The sequence below is a fragment of the Oryzias latipes genome, chromosome 14 (assembly GCF_053564925.1).
Source record: "Oryzias latipes strain Hd-rR chromosome 14, Olatipes_Hd-rR_3.1".
In the NCBI taxonomy this organism is placed as follows: Eukaryota; Metazoa; Chordata; class Actinopteri; order Beloniformes; family Adrianichthyidae; genus Oryzias; species Oryzias latipes.
Window position 1 is genome coordinate 2,075,960 of NC_136250.1, and position 21,197 is coordinate 2,097,156.

Below are 21,197 nucleotides of genomic sequence, written 5' to 3' on the forward strand. Positions count from 1 at the left end.
CTGGTGCTATTCTTAACCTAGCCAAACGCAGCTACGGTCTCAAAACCGATCAGGGTTATATATTCCATGCTTTCCTTCCACCAAAAGACCCTTCTTCGATACAGATGAACCCTGGATTTCATCCAACTTTTCCAGTTGTTCACTTGTATTATGCTTGGCAGCCGGACTTTCCTCATTGTTGGACTGCTACCCCTAGTGAAACTGGAGGTCCGTTATACAACTCTGGTTGTCCCGAGTTACTCCAACAGCTGGTTAAAGAGTGGCCGACAGTCACCTCCGGTGTGTTGGGAAGAACTCACCTCGAACAACATACAATCTTTTTACAGGATGAGGTCCCTGTAAGAGCTCGAGCATACAGGGTCTCTCCTCTAAAAAAGAAAATCATTGAAGAGCATATTGATAAAATGTTAAAAGAAGACATCATTGAACCATCCCAATCTGCTTGGTCATCCCCTGTGGTCCTGGTGAAAAAGCCAGATGAATCTTACCGATTTTGTGTGGACTACAGACGTGTAAATGCTAAGACCCTGCCTGATGCATATCCAATGCCAATAATACATGACATCTTGGAGTCACTTGAAGGTGCCTCCTGGTTTAGTTCCCTAGACTTAAAGTCGGGATACTGGCAGGTCGAAATGGCAAAAAACAGCATCCCACAAACCGCATTCACCACGCACATGGGCCTATTTCAGTTCAAATGTATGCCATTCGGACTAAAAAATGCAGCTGCAACATTCCAACGGCTAATGGAAAGAGTCTTGGGTGAGCTGAGAGGAAAGATATGTTTTGTATATATCGATGACATTATAGTGTACTCTAAGACGGAGGAAGCCCACATGGAAGACCTGACAGCTGTGTTTAAGAGACTCAAGGCCGCCGGCCTAAGCTTGAATATGTCTAAATGCCACTTCTTTAGGAGAGAACTGCTGTTCTTAGGACACTTGGTGTCCGAAAAAGGGGTAGAGGTGGACCCAGAGAAAACACAAGCAGTGACTGATTTTCCCACACCCACTGATATCAAGTCACTCCAACGATTTTTAGGTCTAGCTGGATGGTATCATAAGTTCATTCCTCATTTCGCTGACATTACAGCTCCTTTGAACCACCTGAAGAAAAAAGGAGTGGAGTGGAACTGGACCAAGGAATGCCAACACAGCGTAGAAATGTTGAAGGAAGCCTTAAAAACTCCTCCGATCTTATCACAACCAGATGTTTCTCGGGCATTTCAGGTCCATACCGATGCCAGTGAAGTGGGGCTGGGAGCCATACTAACCCAAGATACACCACAAGGAGAGTGTGTCATAGCCTATGCTTCCAGGGTGCTGCGGGGTCCCGAAAAGAATTATTCCACCTCAGAAAAGGAGTGTTTGGCAGTCGTGTGGGCCGTAGAGAAGTGGCGACACTATTTAGAAGGACAGGAGTTTACGGTTTACACAGACCATGCAGCTCTGTCATGGGCTTTTAATTGCCCAAAAACGTCATCGCGATTAACTCGTTGGATTTTAAGGCTCCAACAGTTTTGTTTTAAGGTTCACTACAGAAAGGGGTGCCTCAATACGGGCCCTGATGCACTCTCACGGGTAGTTGAGCCGCTCGTCATCAGACCTGGACCACAAACGTATTCACACCACAATTCGGCTCCATGTCTGAAAATTGCAGTCAAACCTTTTTCTGACTTACCCGCCACATTAGCCGAAATCGCACAAGAACAAGATAAAGATCCAGTTGTTAGTGATCTACGCCAATCCCACCTTACATCCACCCCTTCGGGACGCATAGGTTTTGAGACACACCAGGGTGTGTTGTATCGAAGGGCGCCATTGAAAGACCAAGGTGTAAAATATCAGTTGGTAGTTCCCAAGTCACTTATATCTGAGTTTATCAAATATTTCCATGACAACCCACTAGGGGGCCATCTGGGTCAACTGAAGACACTCTTACGGGTCTTGGAGGTCGCTTGGTGGCCAAGCGTAAGAAAGGATGTGTGGGATCACACAAAGAACTGCCAAATTTGTCAAAGACTCAAAGCAGACAACCGTAAGCCATCCGGTTTAATGCAGACCACCTCGCTGACCGCTCCAGGAGAAATGTTGGGGATTGATATTATGGGACCATTTCCTAGGAGTAAGAAATCCAACACTGTATTAGTGGTGATAGTGGACTATCTAAATGTTTCCACTGAAAGACAGTACTACTCCACGTCTGATTAAAATCTTGAGGGAGGAGATCTTTACTCGCTGGGGCGTTCCCAAGTATTTAGTCTCTGACAGGGGTCCCCAGTTTACTAGTCACCTGATCAAGGAACTATGTAATACATGGGGGGTCATTCATAAGTTGACTACCAGTTATCATCCTCAGACAAATCTAACAGAGAGATTTAACAGAACCATCAAAGTCATGATAGCCTCGTTTGTTGGCCAATACCACAACACGTGGGATCAATGGCTTCCTGAATTCCGTTTTGCTGTTAATACTGCCCAACAAGAGACCACTGGGAAGACCCCTGCAGAGTTAGCTTTAGGACGGAAAATATATGGACCACTACAGAGACTCATACATAAACCTCCTTCCCCCGAACATTCATCTGCATACAGTTTATTGGAACGACAGCAAAGGATGTTTGAGGATGTTCAAAGGAGAGTGGGGTTGCACCAGTCCAGACAAGCTAGGTATTACAATAACCGGAGGAGAGATGCGCACTTCCTGCCGGGTAACCTAGTCTGGGTCAGGTCGCATCCACTGTCCAAAGCAAGTGAGAAGTTTTCTGCGAAACTAGCGCCTAAGTGGGAAGGACCAGTAAAGATCATAAAAAGACTGGGACCGGTTAACTATAAAGTCGGTTGGGGCAACCCACAGAAAGAAGATGTGGTACATGTGATGAATTTAAAGACGTATCATGGGTCAATTCCTGGGCAGCCGTTGGCTGGGGGGGGGGGCCTATGTAGCATTGCCACATATGTAAATATATATTTGGAGTTGTCTATTTACTGAAAAAAGAAAGAGAAAATTCAGTATTGACTTTCCTGTGTTAACCCTGGTTAATATGGTCCTGGCTATATGTTTATTTCGTTTGGAGTTTATGTTGGATAACAGGGGATTGGAAACTACATGATCAGGAGACTCTGGACTACAAATATGGCTACCTGGGGACTTCCTGGGACCAGGTGAAACACAAATTAAGAGGAGGTGAAGCGGAAAGACAGAGGGTTGACAGCTGCAGGACACGTACATGCAGAGGATTACCGTGACGTCGGAGAGAAGTCCAACCGCATCGGTGGAATTTTCGAGGATTTATTCCTGCAATCGGGTGAGACCTCCTCATGCTTGGAATGACTGAAAACCATATCAACGGTGGACAGAGCCGGTAAGCCACGTACGTTCATCCTACGGACGGAACATCGACATCCCGCAGGTCATTTGGACCTCCGATTTCATATGGAGGGCGGAGGACGCCAAGATAGGCGGTGACTTTGGTGACTTTGTAAATAACGAAACAATATAAAAAAACTGGGGTGTATTGGGTAAAAAAGCTGGGGAAGCTTGTGTGGGGTTGAATACTTGAGACTGTTTAAAAACACTTGAGTCATATTGGTTGTGGGTTTTTTTTGTTTTTTGTTTGTTTGTTGTGTGTAATACTTTGATAAATTGAAGAGTGTTACAATCTGTGGAAAAAAAACATCCTGACCCTTTTACTCCCTCCTGCAAACCTGCTCCCATCTGCCCTGCTATCAGTCACCATAGAATATTTAAAGTCAGTCGTTGTGAAGCCTGAAAAGTGGATTTCAGACATGCCACAGTGGGAAAGATTAAGCCTCACTGACCAAATTAGGAAGCAAAAGTGAATGTTATAAATGGGATCCACGTGACCTTGATCATTTCTCTAGTCGTCCCTCTGTGTTCCTTCATCTTTTTCCTCCAGTGTGATGCTCTCTTATTGGATTCAGGAAGGATTTCTGTTTGGAAATCTTCTTAAAGCAGCACTTGGCAAGACTTTTATGGAAAAATGTACTCAAAGTTAAATCAAGAAGAGGCATCCGCCCTAATGAGGAGCTGCTTTGGCCCTTACTTTGCAATGTAATATTGATGTTACGATTGCTGCTGAAATCTCTCATGTACTTCACATTTGCACTATTTTCATATCTATTATTCCAAATTAGCACCACATCTAAAGGAACGCTCAGGGCAACATTCAGATATTTAGGTTGTCCTGAGTGCTAAACATTTTACAGCATTATAGTTCACCTCATTAAGGTATGGAATGTTTTTGTCTGCTGGAGCTGGTTAGAAGCTTTTGTTTGTTGTAATTCATCTCTGAATTCTATAATTTTGCCATTTCTTGCTACACTCAAATTGTAATCTGGCCAAACATTCAAATTTTTGACTGGAGTCCTGCATCTCATTTTCCTGCATCTGTTCATAAAGATAAGAAGCAAATGCTATTGATACATTCAATGTATGAAATGGAAGGTAAAAAAGGGAAAAGTGTACAGTAATTGTTTAGTGGAGCAGATTGAAGACATTTATCAAAGTAAGCACCATTTTTTTTGTTTTTTTGTTTTATTTGTTTTGTTGGTTTTGTATAAAGATTTACACCAACTGTTAGACTCCTAGAAAGATGATGAAATATGATTTTGTTATTGATTTTGATTCTCTTTTTCCAAACCAATACCGAGGCGCTAAAACAGCTCCAGGGAACCTTAGCAGCAGCCAGGACCAGTTATTGGGTCCATTTGGACTTAGAAAGAAAGAAGATAGAGGCAGAAGCCCAGGCTCCTACGATGAAGGGAATGGAGGACTAGTTTATGGAGCCACAGCTGAAATGAAGGGTCCTGAAAGAGGGGGGCCTGAGGGTCTGAGGGCCTGAGGGCCTGAGGGTCTGAGGGCCTGAGGGTCTGAGGGTCTGAGGGCCTGAGGGCCTGAGGGTCTGGTCAGGAATGCAGACAGGCTGGCAGAGGGAAAGACAGGGAGCAAACGTTGTTTGTGAATTATGTTCATTTGCTACTTTTTTGTATTTTTATTTGTATTTCACATTGAAAAGCCTCTGCTGCCAATGCCAATGTCGTTTGACATTCCATCATCCATCACAGTCGAACACAGTCACCTGAGCACAGGCACCATCTCACCTTTCCTTCAATAGTGTGCGTGACGGAAGGATACGCTTCACATGCGTTTGTTTGTTTGATAGCAACCCTTGTGCTATCATAGTCACTTTAACATTGGGAGTGGGGTCATCTAGACCCACTCGACAGTGCTCTGAACCTTTTTTCTTCAATGATTTGTGATCTTCACTGGTGTCCATGGATTACATGAAATCTTTCCACCTTTATCCACCTTTGTCATGGTAGGGAGAACACCTCAATGTGAGGGGGGGGGGTCATCTAAGACAGCACAAGGAATACATAAATATGTGCGCGTGAACTGTAGTTGTATTGTGTACGCGTTGAAATGTATGTGTGTGAAGGTTTTTGCAGGCGTGTTTGTAATAATTGAGTGTGTCTGTGGACAGGCCCCGCCCTTTTGACTAACACCTACACCTGACAGTAATGATGATAAACCTTGACCAGTTTGTTGCCTCTTTGTCTAAATGTACCTCCTCCAATCTTTCATCATCCTCTGACCTTGGGTTCACGCTGCATCCAGTCCAGCTGCGGTGTGTACTCTCTCGGCATCCAGTCCGGTCTGGCCTCTCCGCTCCGGCTCTCCTTATCCATTACGTTGGCTTCAAATTTTGGTTGAACGCCGGAGCGAGCCGAAGCACTTTTTTGAAAGGTTGAGGCAAATCAAACCTAAACCAAAAATCATGAAAGTGAGCGTTAAGTGTATGTGGTACATTATTAAAAATAAAACCTATTTTCCGCTGTACTTGCTATGTTTGTGGTGGATGTATGTGGTAGAGCGTCACCATTGATGACAAGAGGCTGATCACAGAGGTCCAGAACCACCCCATCCTTTAAGGTACCACACAGGCTTTTTATAAGGATAACAACAACAAGGCAGGAATGCCAAGGCAGGAATCGGTAGCCAATGTAAGTCACCTGCCGTAGCTAAACGGCTCCGGTGCAGCCACCTGGATGCAGGATGCAGTGTGAGCCCAGGGTAACTTCAGATCCTCTTTTTTCCGTTTCTTGTACCCTTGTTTCCCCTCACTAATATCCCACATATATTCTCTTTTATTATTATTATTATTATATATTTCTTTTAACTTGTCCTGTCCTTGGGTGGCAGTTTAGCTCAGGCGGTAGAGCAGGTCGTCTAACAACCGAAGGGTTGGAAGATCAATCCTCGCTCTCTTCAGAAAGCTGCTGGTCCCTGAGCGCGGCTAGTCTGCAGCTCACCGCTTGCCCTAGGGCACATTTGTCAAAGTCAAGGCCCGCGGGCAGAATCCGGCCCGCGAATGAGTTATCTATGGCCCCCGGGATGATATTTGATTAATATTAGAACCGGCCCGCAGGCTGTAGCTGCCCGCTGGTGTTTTGCACGCAACAATACTACATTTCCCATAATGCAACGGTAACCCGCGAACTCACTGCAGCGCAGCAAGCGGACCTCGGCTTCATCATTCATCCCCGACACAATGGCCGAGCTGCGCATCCAATCTGCTCAGACGCTCTGTATGTTTGGCAGAACATACCTGTGTGAACGACTGTTCTCTTTGATGAAGCTAAACGAAACATCACATGGGGGCCGTCTTACTGATCAGCACCTCCACTCAATCCTGAGGATTTCCTCAGCTCAAAGCCTTACCCCGAACATTGAACTTGTACAAAAGATGAGACATCACCAAGTACAGGCTCATCCTCAGACAAGTGAGCATCACAGAGCATTAACGTATTTTTAGTTTTTAATTCAGTTACATTTTTACATTTGTTTCTACAAGAAATGGGATTTTTCTTTGAAGGACGTATTGTTTTGTCTGTGTGCCATATATTTTTGCATTTTATCTTATTTTATTTATTTATTTATTTATTTATTTATATTTATTTTTCAGTTAATGGACTCAGGGGAAATTGCAGTTAAGAGCCATGAGAAAGAATACAACTGATTTGATTTATTCTATATTTTCTCATTTTACTATTTGAAGCAGTAATTGGTAGGATAATAGAGCAGCATAATATTTATAATATTTATAGTGCATGCAGTTTCATTTATGCATTTATCTTGATATAAGGAACATATTTTGTTTTTGAAGGAAAATTGCTTTTTTGCTGTTTGCCTGTTGAAAATGTTTTCTCTTCAACTTACTGACAGAGCCATAAGAAAACATTACTTTATTCATTTAATATACAGGACATGTGATTTTTTTTTTTTTTAACTTGTCCTGTCCAACAGCTGGGCAGACAGATGAGAGCTGACGGCTTCTTGTGTTGGACATATTTTACTTTAACAAGAGGGGTTATTAATCTTCATACAAACCAGAGGTATGTCTGAATAAACCCCTTTTGGAATTTAGGCTAAACTTTATTAATTTCAACCATGTTTGAAAATCTTTGGTGTTGGACCGGACGGAAAAGGAAAGAAGGGAACAAGAGAGAGGGCCGTTAAAGAGGGGGGGGGGGGGGGGTAGGAGGGTGATAATAGGAGGGTAGGGGGGATAAGACCATGAAGCAGCATAAAGCAACAAGTTTACTGGTTGTTTATCATTACGGTAAGGTTCAAATGTAGTACAAAAAGGGCGGGGCCTGTCAGCACACACACTCAAATGTTATAAACACACCTGCTAGCTGCAAAAATGTCCACATGTCGACATGTACACAAAACAGATAGTGTTCACACGCATACTTATGCCTTTAAACCAACTAGTGTGAAATATTTCATTCATTCAATCATGCAAACTATTAGTGCAAAGGTAAGCTAACACCTGTGCTCAGGTGAGTGTTTATGTTCTTCTAAAATGGATGGTGGAATGTGACATGTGATTTTTATTTGAAGGCAGTTTGTTCTTGTCTGTGTGCCTGCTGAAAAATGTTTTCCCGATTATTCATTTAATCATTAAATGATACACTATGTTAGGTCTTGGTTCAATAAGCTACGTGCAACCATTTCAATATGTTTTAATAAACATTGAACCAGTCCGGCCCTCGGCTTATAGCCATTTTGTTTTTTTGGCCCTCAGTGTATTTGACTTTGACATCCCTGCCCTACGGGATGGGTTAAAATGTGGAGAACAATTTCCCCATTGTGGAATAAATATAAATAAATTAAATTAAAAAAAAACACCTGGGCAAACTGATGAGAGCTGAAGGCCTCTTGTGTTGGACATTTTTATTTTATGAATCTTCAGACAAACCAGAGGTATGTCTGAATAAACCCCTTTTGTAATCGAGGCCAAACTTTATTCATTTTAATCAAATTTGAAAATCTTTTGTGTTGGACCGGACGGAAAAGGAAAGGAGGGAAGAAGAGAGAGGGATGTTAGAGAGGGGGGATAGGAGGGTGCTCATAGGAGGGGGGGGGGGGATAAAACCATGAAGCAGCATAAAGCAACAAGTTTATGGATGTTTACAATCATTACGGTCAGGTTCTAATGTAATACAAGTCTATAAGGGCGGGGCCTGTCCACACACACACACACACACACAAATGTTATAAACACAACTGTTGGCTCCAAAGACGTCCACATACAAACATGTCTACATGTACACAATACAACTAATGTTCAAACACGCAAACGTATGCCTTCAGACCAACATGTGAAATATTTCATTCAGTCACACAAACTATTAGTGCAAAGGTGAGCTAACACCTGTGCTCAGGTGAGTGTTTATGTTCTTCTAAAATGGATGGTGGAATGTGAAAAGAAGGAGGAGGAGCGCCCAGCCACCCCCACACCAAGACCCCTGCCGCAGCAGCCGCGGCAGCCAGAACCCCCCAACGCCACAAGGCAACAGGCAGAGAACAACCGCCACCCAGGCCAGGGCCAGCAGGACCGCCACGGGAGCCCCCAGAGCCCCTAGAGCCAGAGAGCAAGGAGGCATGGGGGACAGAGAGTGCAAGCTTTGGCTGCTTTAGAAATACTTTTTGTGTGTAGACAATGTATGTGTCTGAAGTTTTATCCAGGACTCATATGTTGATGTGTTTGTGGCAGAAACGCTGTGAGTGTTAAACTCTTATATATTCTTTATATTTTCAGGTTATCCTTACATGTTGGACCTTGTTGTTTGTGCTTGTCTAAAGCAACTGTCACCCCAGTTTCAAGTTTGTCATTTTCTCAGCTGCTTATGTCTGTTTGTTTCATGGTTCAGTTGGTCACCTTCTTGCTTCTTATTATTTGCTCAGTTCTGTTTTCTCAAGCTTGAGGTTATGTTTAGTGTTAGGATTTGTGTTATTTTTATGTTTCAGTTTATCTGTTATTTATGTGAGTTGTGTCTCTTTTCACACCTGCGTCTGCATCCCGTGTCCTGTCCGCGCTGCATACATGTGCAGATGTTCATAGATGGTTCTCATTATTCTGAAAGGAGCATCGGGCGAGGGCCTGAAGGCATCTGTCATTTATCAGAAAGAATCTGGAAATGTGAAGTGTGAGCTGTGCAAAATGACATTTGAGAGGAAGCTTAGAAAACAGTCGCCGTGCTGCTAAACAATAACCGATTAGCTGGACCAATGTGAGCAGCACGTTTAAAAACAATATCATTATATATGTTATGCATGTTGTATTTGTTATTAATGAACTGGCACACATGGTTTCTCTGTCTGAACTAAAAAAAAAACAGCTTTTTACACCATTTTGTAAGAGATGTGTTCAGCTCTCTGCTGCCCCCCTCTGGCTATAAAAGCACAATAACCGGAACAGACTGGTCTCTTCCAGTGCTGTTCCTGTTTGGATGAAACCCTTTTTTGGAGATGGCCTGCAGGAAAAAGATTCCATCCACTGTAGCCTGTATTGAAGCATAAAATGTAAAATAAGTTCCTAAATAAGAGATCAAGGTGAAAAAAATGACAAAAGACGGGAAATAACAGAAGTTTTCAAATTCTGTAGAATTGAGGACAAGTAGAGCAATTGAATGAACAGCAAATGCTAAGTAACTTGTCAAACAGAAGAGAAAGCTTTAACATTTTTTTACAGAAATGTAAAAAACATGAGACATTTCTCAAACATGTTCTCCATCCATCCATCTTCTTAACCCACTTTATCCCTTTGAGGATCATGGGTTGCTGGAGCCTGTCCCAGCTACTGTCGGGCAAAGCTGGGGTGTACCCTCGACAGGACACCAGTCTGTCACAGGCCACACAATCTCTCCCTCACACACCGTCACACTTTAGAGTCACCAACAGACCCACAAAACTCGACTTTGGTCTGTGAGGAGGCCAGAGTGCCCCAAGAAAACCCACACTGCCTCACTGTGAGGCAAGAGTGTTAATCCCTGCAACACTGTGAAGTTCACTGCAATAGAATGTAATACATTTAATTTAGCAGTTTTCATTTCTTTCTTTTTTATTTTAATTTCACAAAATCTTCCATGGTCTTTTGTCCCTTCTGACCCGTCTTCCTCTTCCCTCTTCCAGGACTAAAGGCTCTGACCAGCATTGACGTGGTGAGGGGGGCACAGGTGGAGCTGAAGGCCTCATCTAACAGCAACATCGAACAAAGCGGCAGCACTGTCATCTGGAACTTTATATCTGACAGTATTGTATTGGTGAGTGCTTGATGAAACCCTGCTTTCCCTAAGTGTTTTTGTTTATGTGTTTGTGTGTACACACTAAAAATAAGGACATTAATGTGCACAAAAACCCACCAGATGATTCTCAATAATATCACAATCAATAAAAAAATAAAAAAAACGTTCAATCATTCAGTATCACATCAGAACCTTGGTCAAACTATGAAGCAGAGATTCCCATCCAAAGGTAGAGTTCAGCATTTGTCTCTGTTTTCATTCCTGTTGTTTGTCCATCAAACAGCTAAAACTTCATCGTTTCAGAGCAGCACAAACATTTCTGTGTCTAATTCTGTTACAAAAAAGCAACTTTTCCTGCCTCCTTTTGATGCCACATCAAAGCAGAGTGATTGACCCACCGAGCCCTGTCCCTGCACTGTTGGGAGTGGGAGCTGGTTCATGTTAGTGCAGCATTCAGATGGCAGTAATGTGCAGATGAGAGGCCATAAAACCAAAACACATGTGGGTGTGGAGGGAAAAGATGACTGGAAAGAGGTGACCTTCACACTCTTCTCTGAAAATGTCGTCTCTGTTTAAATCAGATAAACTCTGTCACACAGTTCAGCAGGGATGGGAGGAAAACGATCACTGGACTTGTTTTGTGATGGTGTTTACATGCACACCAACGTGGATTTGATCCTTTTTTAACTTGTCCTGTCCACCAGCTGAGCAAACACATGAGAGCTGAAGGCCATTTTACTGTTACAATTGAACCTTCTGACACATAGGTGCATATTTTTTATAAACCCCTTTTGCATTTGGAGAATAAAAACTTTATTTAAATGTGGTGTTATATGTTGATTATATCTGTTTGCATTTCTATTGGACCAAACAGAAAAGGGAAAAGAAAAATGTGAAAAGTAGAGTGGGACGTTAAAGGTACAAAAAAGGGGGGAAAAAACAATGATTATAAAAGGGGGTTAAAGAAGTTGAAGGATGAATAAAAAAGTAGAAGGGCGTTGAATCACTAAGCAACTAGTTGCTGGGGGTTTATCATCATTACTGGCAGGTGTAGAGGTTGGTCTAAAAGGCCGGGGTCTGTCTACACACACTCAAATGTTACAAACATACCTGTTGTAAGTATGTAACACTCTTCAATTTATCAAAGTATTACACACAACAAACAAACAAAAACAAAAAAAACACAACCAATATGACTCAAGTGTTTTTAAACAGTCTCAAGTATTCAACCCCACACAAGCTTCCCCAGTTTTTTTACCCAATACACCCCAGTTTTTTTATATTAGTTCGTTATTTACAAAGTCACCAAAGTCACCGCCTATCTTGGCGTCCTCCGCCCTCCATATGAAATCGGAGATCCAAATGACCTGCGGGATGTCGATGTTCCGTCCGTAGGATGAACGTACGTGGCTTACCGGCTCTGTCCACCGTTGATAGGGTTTTCAGTCATTCCAAGCATGTGGAGGTCTCACCCGATTGCAGGAATAAATCCTCGAAAATTCCACCGATGCGGTTGGACTTCTCTCCGACGTCACGGTAATCCTCTGCATGTACGTGTCCTGCGGCTGTCAACTCTCTGTCTTTCCGCTTCACCTCCTCTTAATTTGTGTTTCACCTGGTCCCAGGAAGTCCCCAGGTAGCCATATTTGTAGTCCAGAGTCTCCTGATCATGTAGTTTCCAATCCCCTGTTATCCAACATAAACTCCAAACGAAATAAACATATAGCCAGGACCATATTAACCAGGGTCAACACAGGAAAGTCAATACTGAATTTTCTCTTTCTTTTTTCAGTAAATAGACAACTCCAAATATATATTTACATATGTGGCAATGCTACAAGTATGTAGTTGTAGAGTTAGATAAGTTAATTCTTCTCTATGAGTTCTGGTACATCGCCTGTCTGTCCTGGGGGAGGATCCCTCCTTCATGTGGACACCCCTGAGGTTTCTTCATTTTTCCAGAATCCATTTTTTTAGGAGTTTTTCCTTACCGCGAAGGGGGGGTCTAAGGGCAGGGATGTCCAGTTTAGTTTAGTCAGTTTGTTAGTTCATTTTAGTATTTTCCTATTGAACTCTTTGTATTTATGATCCTTTTGATTTACTTTTTCAATTACCAATACGAAGCCCATCGAGACGACAGTTGTTGTGAATTTGGGCTAAACAAATAAAATTGAATTGAATTGAATTGTTGGCTCCAAAAATCTTAAAACACACACACGTCAACAATTACACAATACAACAATACTTCTATCCTGAAAGAGTTGAATCACATTTCTGATGATGACAGGCTATAGGATGAGGTTTGGGGGGGGGCATGCAAAATGTTACTCAGTTTTGCCCCGTTTCTGAAAAATCAGTGCTGACATTTTGCTTATCTGAGTTTTTGTTCACTGCAAATAATGAAAGTACTTTATTATGTTTATGGTCAAAGATAAAACTAGCATTTTTTATGTGACTGTATGTCTGTGAGAGTTTTTGCAGATGGTGTAAAAGAAGGGACATCTGTAAGTCTGCAGGTCAGACATCAGTCATTCAGGGGCAGACTGCTGGTCTCAGCTCAGAGGCATGTTTCTTGTTACAAATATGCAGAGAAGGATTGTCTGTGTGCAGCAGAAGCAAACTGAGTTTATGTAACTTACAAATGTATTTCAGATAAAACCTTCTGAGAAATGTCAAACATGTTTCCTTTTCTGGGCCAAAGATGTTAGAATTACAAATCCCTCAGATGTTTGGGGTCAGGATATCAGCCAAGTAGTCACATCAGCATGGATGTCCAGGTCCACACATTTCCTCCTGACCTGCAGCAGCTGACTCTCTGTGGACACGTCATACTTCTTATGGAAGCCCGTAGATTACTGCAACAATTACATAAGCTTTCAGCAAAAAGTATGTTTTTATTGGAATTGAATACAAAATGTTTTTTCTGTGAAGGCTGCTAACTCCAGCTTCCTTATCACCTGTGTTTTTGTCTTACTTGTGTCTTCTGACCAGGTCATCTCTTACAACAAAGGCTCCACAGTTTATGGCAGCCAGTTCAAGGGCCGCGTTGGTTTTGTTAACCAGATGCCTTCACAGGACGTGTCATTGATGATCAACAAAACCCTGGAGTCTGACTCGGGACGCTACGCCTGCCAGGTCATAACGTCTGGGACAGTCCCTTTCGTCACTGAATTCAGTCTAAATGTGAAGGGTGAGAGGAAGCATTTCTGCCTTCAGTAACTCCACAGATAAAAACAGAGACTTCTGACATCACGTTCTAATGTATAACCATTAAAAACCTGTTCTTGTTTTAGTTCCCCCGTCTCCTCCTAACTGCTCCGTGATAGGGACACCTACCCTGAGAGGAAATGTGACTCTGAGCTGCATGTCCAGTGAGGGGAAACCAGCCCCTTTGTACCACTGGAAGAAAACCAAACCCAAAACTGAGATCTTCTTCCCACCCATGCAAAGTGAGTGTACAAAAAGTGTTGCGGGTATGAAGTGATTCAAGTGAAAATGGAAAACATACACACACACATTATCAGATGCACTGCACACGTCTGTCATATGTTCACTTGTTTTGTGTTGTTGCAGTTGATTTTGTTAAAAAAGCCCAACTCAGCAAATTAATTCAATGACACTTTCTGTCAAGAAAAAAACCGACTCTTTCAGCTCTAATATCTTACCAGAAGTTGAATATATTAGTATTCTTTTTCAAATAGAATATTTTTGGCCCAAACTGGGTCTGAGTGAAAACAGGCAGCTCTGGAGTCGTTTGAGTCCAACTGTCTTCTGCAGTTCCAGCCTTGCAGAGCTTACAGTTCATGTTTTCCAGACTGCACCAATATGCTATTTGGACTCTGCACAGCTGCTTTAACCCTTGTGCTATCCTAGGCACTTTAACATTGGGAGGTGGGTCATCTAGACCCACTAGACAGTGCTCTGAACCTTTTTTCTTCAATGATTTGTGATCTTCACTGGTGTCCATGGATTACATGAAATCTTTCCACCTTTATCCACCTTTGTCATGATAGGGAGAACACGTCAATGGAAGGGGGGGGTCATCTAAGATAGCACAAGGGTTAATACCTTTTCTTTGGATTACTTGCTCTCAATTGTTTTGAGAGCACAACACTGAGATGTTGGAGACTTACCACCAGTCTGACTGTGATTGACACTTATGCAGCAACATCAATAGAGCCTCTTTTCTTCAACAGTCAGCGAAGACATACTGTTTTGGTGTTGAATACTTCTGAGCCTCAACCACCCAGTCCTAGTCCAAGGTCTGAATCCAGAGCAAAGTATTCTAAACATGGATAAAGGATTTCTTTCTTCCAGCTTCTCTAAAGGCTATAAGGCATTTCCAGGCCAGTCTAAGGTAAACTGTGTGCCCTGAGTCTGCCACAGACCTCATCCTGTTTAGATATGCCTCTTGTCAGATGACCAGACAACATCATCTGACTCCTGTTGATGTAGAAATGTGATGGCTCTACTCTGAGCTCCTCCCAAATTGTTGCACCCTGTTTCAAAAGAAGACCCCCAGTCACCTGTGGAAGGGCAAAATTCCCAACTTCCAATTCTCAAAGCGAGTATCCCTGCTGAGAGGGAAGAGAGCTGACTAACAGCCAGGATGGAGGCAACAGTTTTCCTGAAGCTGAGATTAGACTTTTGGCAGGCCGGTCTTCTGCTGTACTCCAGCACGGAGTTTACCATCAGAACACATCCTCCAGTCCACTTTGAAAAAGAGGAGCCCGGTTCATTGATCCAGTGCCCCACCCACCCCAAGGACGGAAAAAAAGGTCTCAGAGATGTGGAGACGTTCCCAGCAGGATTTTATTACTTTATGGTTCTGATGTTTTAGTTAACACCAAGATATCAATACCCTGTCCTGCACAAAAACTCAACCTTAAAACATTGTTGCCCCTTATTTGTTCATTTGCAGCTTACAAAAGGTAAAAGTGAACTTTCTGCATGTCATCACCTACCGGCAGTTTAAAATAATCCAAACATGGCTGATATGTGTCTGTAGGAATGATCAGTATTTTATGATGTTTTAGACTCTGAGGCGGGTACTCTGAAGCTGACTAACCTTAGCAGCAACATGACCGGACTCTACGTCTGCACGGCCAACAATACAGTCGGATCAGCAAACTGCTCCATTAACCTGGAGATCATCAGTAGTAAGTAGCAGACAGCATCACAAGTTGATAAAGGTGCTCCTTCATCCATTGATGTCTTGACGGTGAGTCATGGTATCTGGACCTAAAGTCTTTTTTTTAATGCTTCAGCACTCTTCTGAGTGACAAGCCACTTCGATGAGAGGTGAAACATCAAGTCCAGATGCCACGACTCACCTTCAAGGCTGCATCACAAGTATCACAGATACACAGTATGTGACTGCTCCAGTTCTTCCAGTCTGCAGCAGGACGTCCACTGCCAGGATGTGTGGAGGAAATTTTGAAGCCATGTAATCACTGTCTTTTCTTCATGATTCCAGCCAATAAAGTGGGAATGATTGTTGGAGCGACGGTGGGCTCAGTGCTAGGCTTCATCTTCCTCATCTTCATCCTGATTGGTTTCCTGGTTGTTTTCAAGAAGCGGAGCTACGTTGAAGACGACATGGCCAATGAAATCAAGTGGGTTATCATGGCAACACATGAAAGTATTTTAGAAAATGTTGTGTTTGGTGACCGAGCACTACTTTCTTAGCTACGCCTCCTGGGTCCACTTAGGAAGAACAGGTGCATCATTACACGTCATCAAAATACATACATAAAAACAAACACAGGAACTTTTTGAATTCAAAATAAACCCCCAAAAAAGACAGAAACCCCCAAATTAAGATAAATCAATCAGTTGTGTCATGAAATTACAGCATGAATTATGGATTTTTTAGATAAGCTTTAAAACTATTATGGCATTTTGCTACTGTGATACCTAAAGGCAGCATATTCCAGTATGTTATTGAGCTAAATATCTTTTTTGAGAGCATTGGTTCATGTTAGAGGGAAAGTAAAAGTAACAGAAGCTTTTCTAGTGTTAGTAGTAGACAGCATTTGCAAACATTAACTAAAGGGTTTGTGCAGGGCCCAGATTTTATGCAGAAACAAAATCAGACTACAGCAAGCCTGTCCTGAACTTTCATCCATCAAAGACACTGATGCATCCAGTCTGTATTAGTCCAAAAAGACAACCCAGAGCTAATCATGCAGCCCCGTTCTGCACTTTGTAAAGTCTGTTGGGTTGCAGTTGACCATATAGCAGGACAGTAATCAAAGTGACAAAAGACTGAAAGTCTGCAAAACCAAATTTCTTGTTTCAGTTGGAATATAATGAGCATTGATTCTGATTAAAGATATATTTTGCTCATTTTATTATTATTCACATTTCATAATTCCCAACAGTTTATTCTCTTTGACTTGTTCCATTGGCTGATTCTGTAATGAGATGGGCAATGTGGGAGTTTCTCTGACAGACTTTTGAGAATCTAGTAACAAACATTTAGTTTTCAAAACACTCAACTTTAACTTCTTCTCCACAACACACTACGAAATAGACATTAACTCTGTAGTTCATCTGTCACTATAAAAACAAGACAGCTTCCTTGTGGAATCCAAATTCAAATAAATAAAGCTTTTTGGAACAGAAACTCTGTCAACTCATTATATTCTGATCAACAAGGTTCATCAGCCATTTTAAGAGACTAATGTAAAAAGTGCTAGAGCTGCTAAGTCGTTGGATTTATTTCAGAGCAAACACTCTTTCTTGTATTTTTTTAAGTGTTGTCAATAATTAGTATTTTGATCAGCTATTTTCTGGCCACTGCTTTTGCCAAACCTTTCTTAACGTTTACCCGTAAATGATTGAACTTCTAACTCCAGTAAATGAGGAGAAAAGTAAAGAAGAGCTTTAAAGGTCCTTGTGATTGAAAACCAAACAAAAAAAGTGGGGTTTTTTTTTCAAAACTTTTAGGCAGCAGTCATGACAAACATCATCATGTGGAACACCATGTCCTTTGCACTTTCAGGGAGGACGCTCAGGCTCCAAAGCGTGTATCCTGGGCAAAGAGTGGCATGGGCTCTGATGTTATATCCAAGAATGGTACTCTCTCCTCCATCGCCTCCAGCCCGCACCACAGAGGATACTCTCGCCACCATGACAGCCATCACCAGCAGCCTAGGCATCCAGCATCAGACACTGCCTCCATCATCACTGCCACGGGCAGCACAGGTGGCTACAGACCACCTCGCCACCAGGGGGCCTCTACTCCCACCCACTACAACTACAACAACAGCTCCACCCTGCAGCGTGGCCCGCCCACCTCCACCGAGCCCGTCACCAACGGCAGCTCTGTGCCTGTGCAGGAGCGCTACAGTCAGCTGCCCCAGGCCCAGATGCTGCAGCAGACCTATGGCCACCCTCAGACGCAGGCTGTTCCCTCACCACCACCACTGCCCACCTCCACCATCACTGCCTCCCACATCAGCCGCATGGGAGGGGTGCCCATTATGGTGCCTGCTCAAAACCAAGCAGGTTCACTAGTCTAACTGCAGCTTGGTGAGCTCAAGGCTCCTCATCTGGATTTTCCTGAGGAAAACATTTGGTTTGGTCAATCATTGACATAACAGAGCATACAACTAAAAGGCTGCCTATATTTCTGTTTGATTCAAGAATATAATGTTTACCTTCTTTAGATTTGCTACATTCTTCTCCACACTCTTCTTTATTTTATATAGACTTGTGTATTTTTCCAATAACCTTTGTTCCACACTATAAATGATCTTTTTCATTTTTTTCTTATTATGGTGATAAACATCCTATTTTCGGACACTTTTTCATTCAAACTGTTGCTTTATTTTTGAAAACGTTTGTGCAGTGCATCTGTGTATTTGTGACGGCAAACAAAGCAAATCGTTCTCGTCTGCAGTCCAATGGCAGTTTCTCCTCACTCTGCTTCACAATATTTCTGTGAAGAAACTAAATGAAGAAGCTAAGATTATCAGTGCAACAGCAGGGTCTGAAGTAGAATGCAGACTTTACCATAGCAGATGTCTAACAGGAACAAAAAGATAATGCAGGGCTTACTTCTGATTGTTTTTGGTACCTCAAACGTTCTAATTCTTACTCAGTATTTATTTATGAAGTACATTTTATATGAGAAATAGCACAAAATGCCTCACATGGCAAGAAAACCATCTTAATTATTTGAACACCTTTACTCACCCAACACCAGATAAACAGCCAGCTGTGACTTTAGAAAAACAATTTGATACATTAAAATCCAAATATGAACAACTTAGAATCAAATTAAATGAAAACAAAAAGGCCGTCTGGCTAATTCAAAAAGATACATAAAAACATAAAGGGAAAGTATGTCATTCATTCATCTTCTTTACTGTTTATTCCCTTTCGGGGTCACGGGGTTGCCAGAGCCTATCCCGGCCACTTGGGCGTAGGCAAGGGATGCCCTGGACTGGTTGCCAGTCTGTCGCAGGGTAGAATGTCCTCAATCACACATCCATTCACTCTCACACCTAAGCCAATCAACCCATGAAGCATGTTTTTGGACGGTGGGAGGAAGCCGGAGATCCCGGAGAAAACCCACGCATGGGGAGAACATGCAAACTCCACACAGAAAGGTCCCCATTGATGTTGTGTTTTTCATGTCCCCCAGCTGGGCCTTGAACTGGGGGCCTTCTTGCTGTGAGGCAAGAGCGCTAACCACTGCGCCACCATGCTGCCCAAATTATGACAATTAACAAATATTAAAATATAACAGGATGCTTGTTAAATATAAGTAAAGACAGAGGCTCTCCTGCTGCTCTTCAACATTTATACATCCTCTGCAACTCTCAGGCTCTTTGCAAAGTTTTTTATTCCATAGATGTGGAGCATCGACTCACCATCACTTTACTTTTAGAAAAGTGAAAAACGTCTCAAGGACCATTATAGATGACATATTTGTGTGGGAAATCTCAATTAAAACAAGAACAAGACCCCACCCATGAAAAAAAACAAGAAAAAAACAATAACATAAACTGTAAAATATGATCAGTCAATGCAGTGATTTTAGAATGAGGCAACTTCTAACAGGGAGGCTGGATGGATGGATGGATGGATGGATGGATGGATGGATGGATGGCAACATCTTATTCTGTGTTTTGTAATACTCCACCACATATTTAATATTTACGGTCCTGTGTGGTTTTATCCTAGCACCACCTCAGGGCACTGTGGAGAGGGTAAAGACTAAAAGACTAGTATATACAAATGATCTACCATCATTATGTTGATCAGTTTATCAGCAATTTTGAGTTCTAAATTTAGCTTTAAACTCAAAGTTAAAAAAAATCTATAACTACTGTTATTTTTAAAGGCTATGAATCTTTTTTGTGTATTTCCAAGTTTTACTCGTGCCGATTCTAACTGAATTCCATATTGTGGACAGAAGACTGAGCGGTAAGCTGTTGTATTGTTTTGACCGTGTAGGTTTAGAGGTGAGGTGGTTTCTGTGAGGTTTTTCTGAATGACTGCAGTGCATTTAAGCTGAGCAGTTCATTGGGCAGCCTTTAGGCTTTAATGAATTCATGCTTGGATTATTATGGTAAATTAAATCTGTGTTGAGAGTGTGTATGGCTCTTTAGAAGTGTACATTTTAAAAAACTGTATTCAAGACAAGCCTTTATTTTTATACCGCTATAAGATAAACTGATACAAACTTTTTTTAGTCCAGAGTTTAGTGTTTTGGAAGAAAAATGTGCTGACTGATGCACTGGAGTCCATGCCTTCTGCAGCCATGCAGAGGACGTAAAACCAAGAGCACTGAGAACTTGTTTCCTTAAAATGTATGTTCATGAAAAATGATGATATTTTCACCCATAATAGAAATAAATAAACTCATGCTATTTTTTGTCACTTTGTTGTTTTTTTCAAAGATTACTTTCATCAACGTGTTGCCTAACTTTCCACATGAAAAAACTAAGCAGCCAGTAGTTTTGGAGCCATGATTCGTCCAGAAGAATGCTGCACAGTTTTGACCCGTCTGTTAAGACTTTTAAACCTGTTGGAGTGTAGAAATGATTAAAAAAAACATGTCAACAGATTCAGGGGTCCCATTATTACACCTTGTTTCTTACGAAATTATTTTTTTATGGAGTTTTTATATCCTAGACTTTCCAGTGCAATCTTTGTTGCTCCTTTTACTTTTATCCCTTGTGCTATCATAGATGACCCCCCCCTCCTCACATTGACGTGTTCTCCCTACCATGACAAAGGTGGATAAAGGTGGAAAGATTTCATGTAATCCATGGACACCAGTGAAGATCACAAATCATTGAAGAAAAAAGGTTCAGAGCACTGTCTAGTGGGTCTAGATCAGTGTTTTTCAACCTTTTTTGAGCCACGGCAAACTTTAACCCTGAAAAAAAATCCCGCGGCACACCAGCATCCAAAAAAAAAGAAGCAGAAATTCATGGTCTGTATTGATCGACAGCGCCCCCCCCCCCCCCCCCCCCCGCAATCTCACGTGAATTTTTGTGATAATTGTGGCAGAAAAAGCAGGAAGTTGCGGCTGTTTTTTTCTAAGAGATGAACCACCAGCTA

At 42.1% G+C, this 21,197-nt stretch overlaps 1 protein-coding gene across 1 annotated transcript in view; it reads left to right on the forward strand.

The window, feature by feature from the left end:
• Positions 1-20,500, forward strand: part of esama (endothelial cell adhesion molecule a) — a 67,433-nt gene extending 46,933 nt beyond the window's left edge. The window contains exons 4-9 of the mRNA XM_078931212.1: positions 10,504-10,634; positions 13,608-13,806; positions 13,910-14,065; positions 15,653-15,775; positions 16,093-16,231; positions 17,623-20,500. Of these exons, the coding sequence (XP_078787338.1) occupies positions 10,504-10,634; positions 13,608-13,806; positions 13,910-14,065; positions 15,653-15,775; positions 16,093-16,231; positions 17,623-18,142 (1,268 nt within the window). The 3' untranslated portion in view covers positions 18,143-20,500. The remainder of the gene's footprint in view (positions 1-10,503; positions 10,635-13,607; positions 13,807-13,909; positions 14,066-15,652; positions 15,776-16,092; positions 16,232-17,622) is intronic.
• The last annotated feature ends 697 nt before the right edge of the window (positions 20,501-21,197 follow it).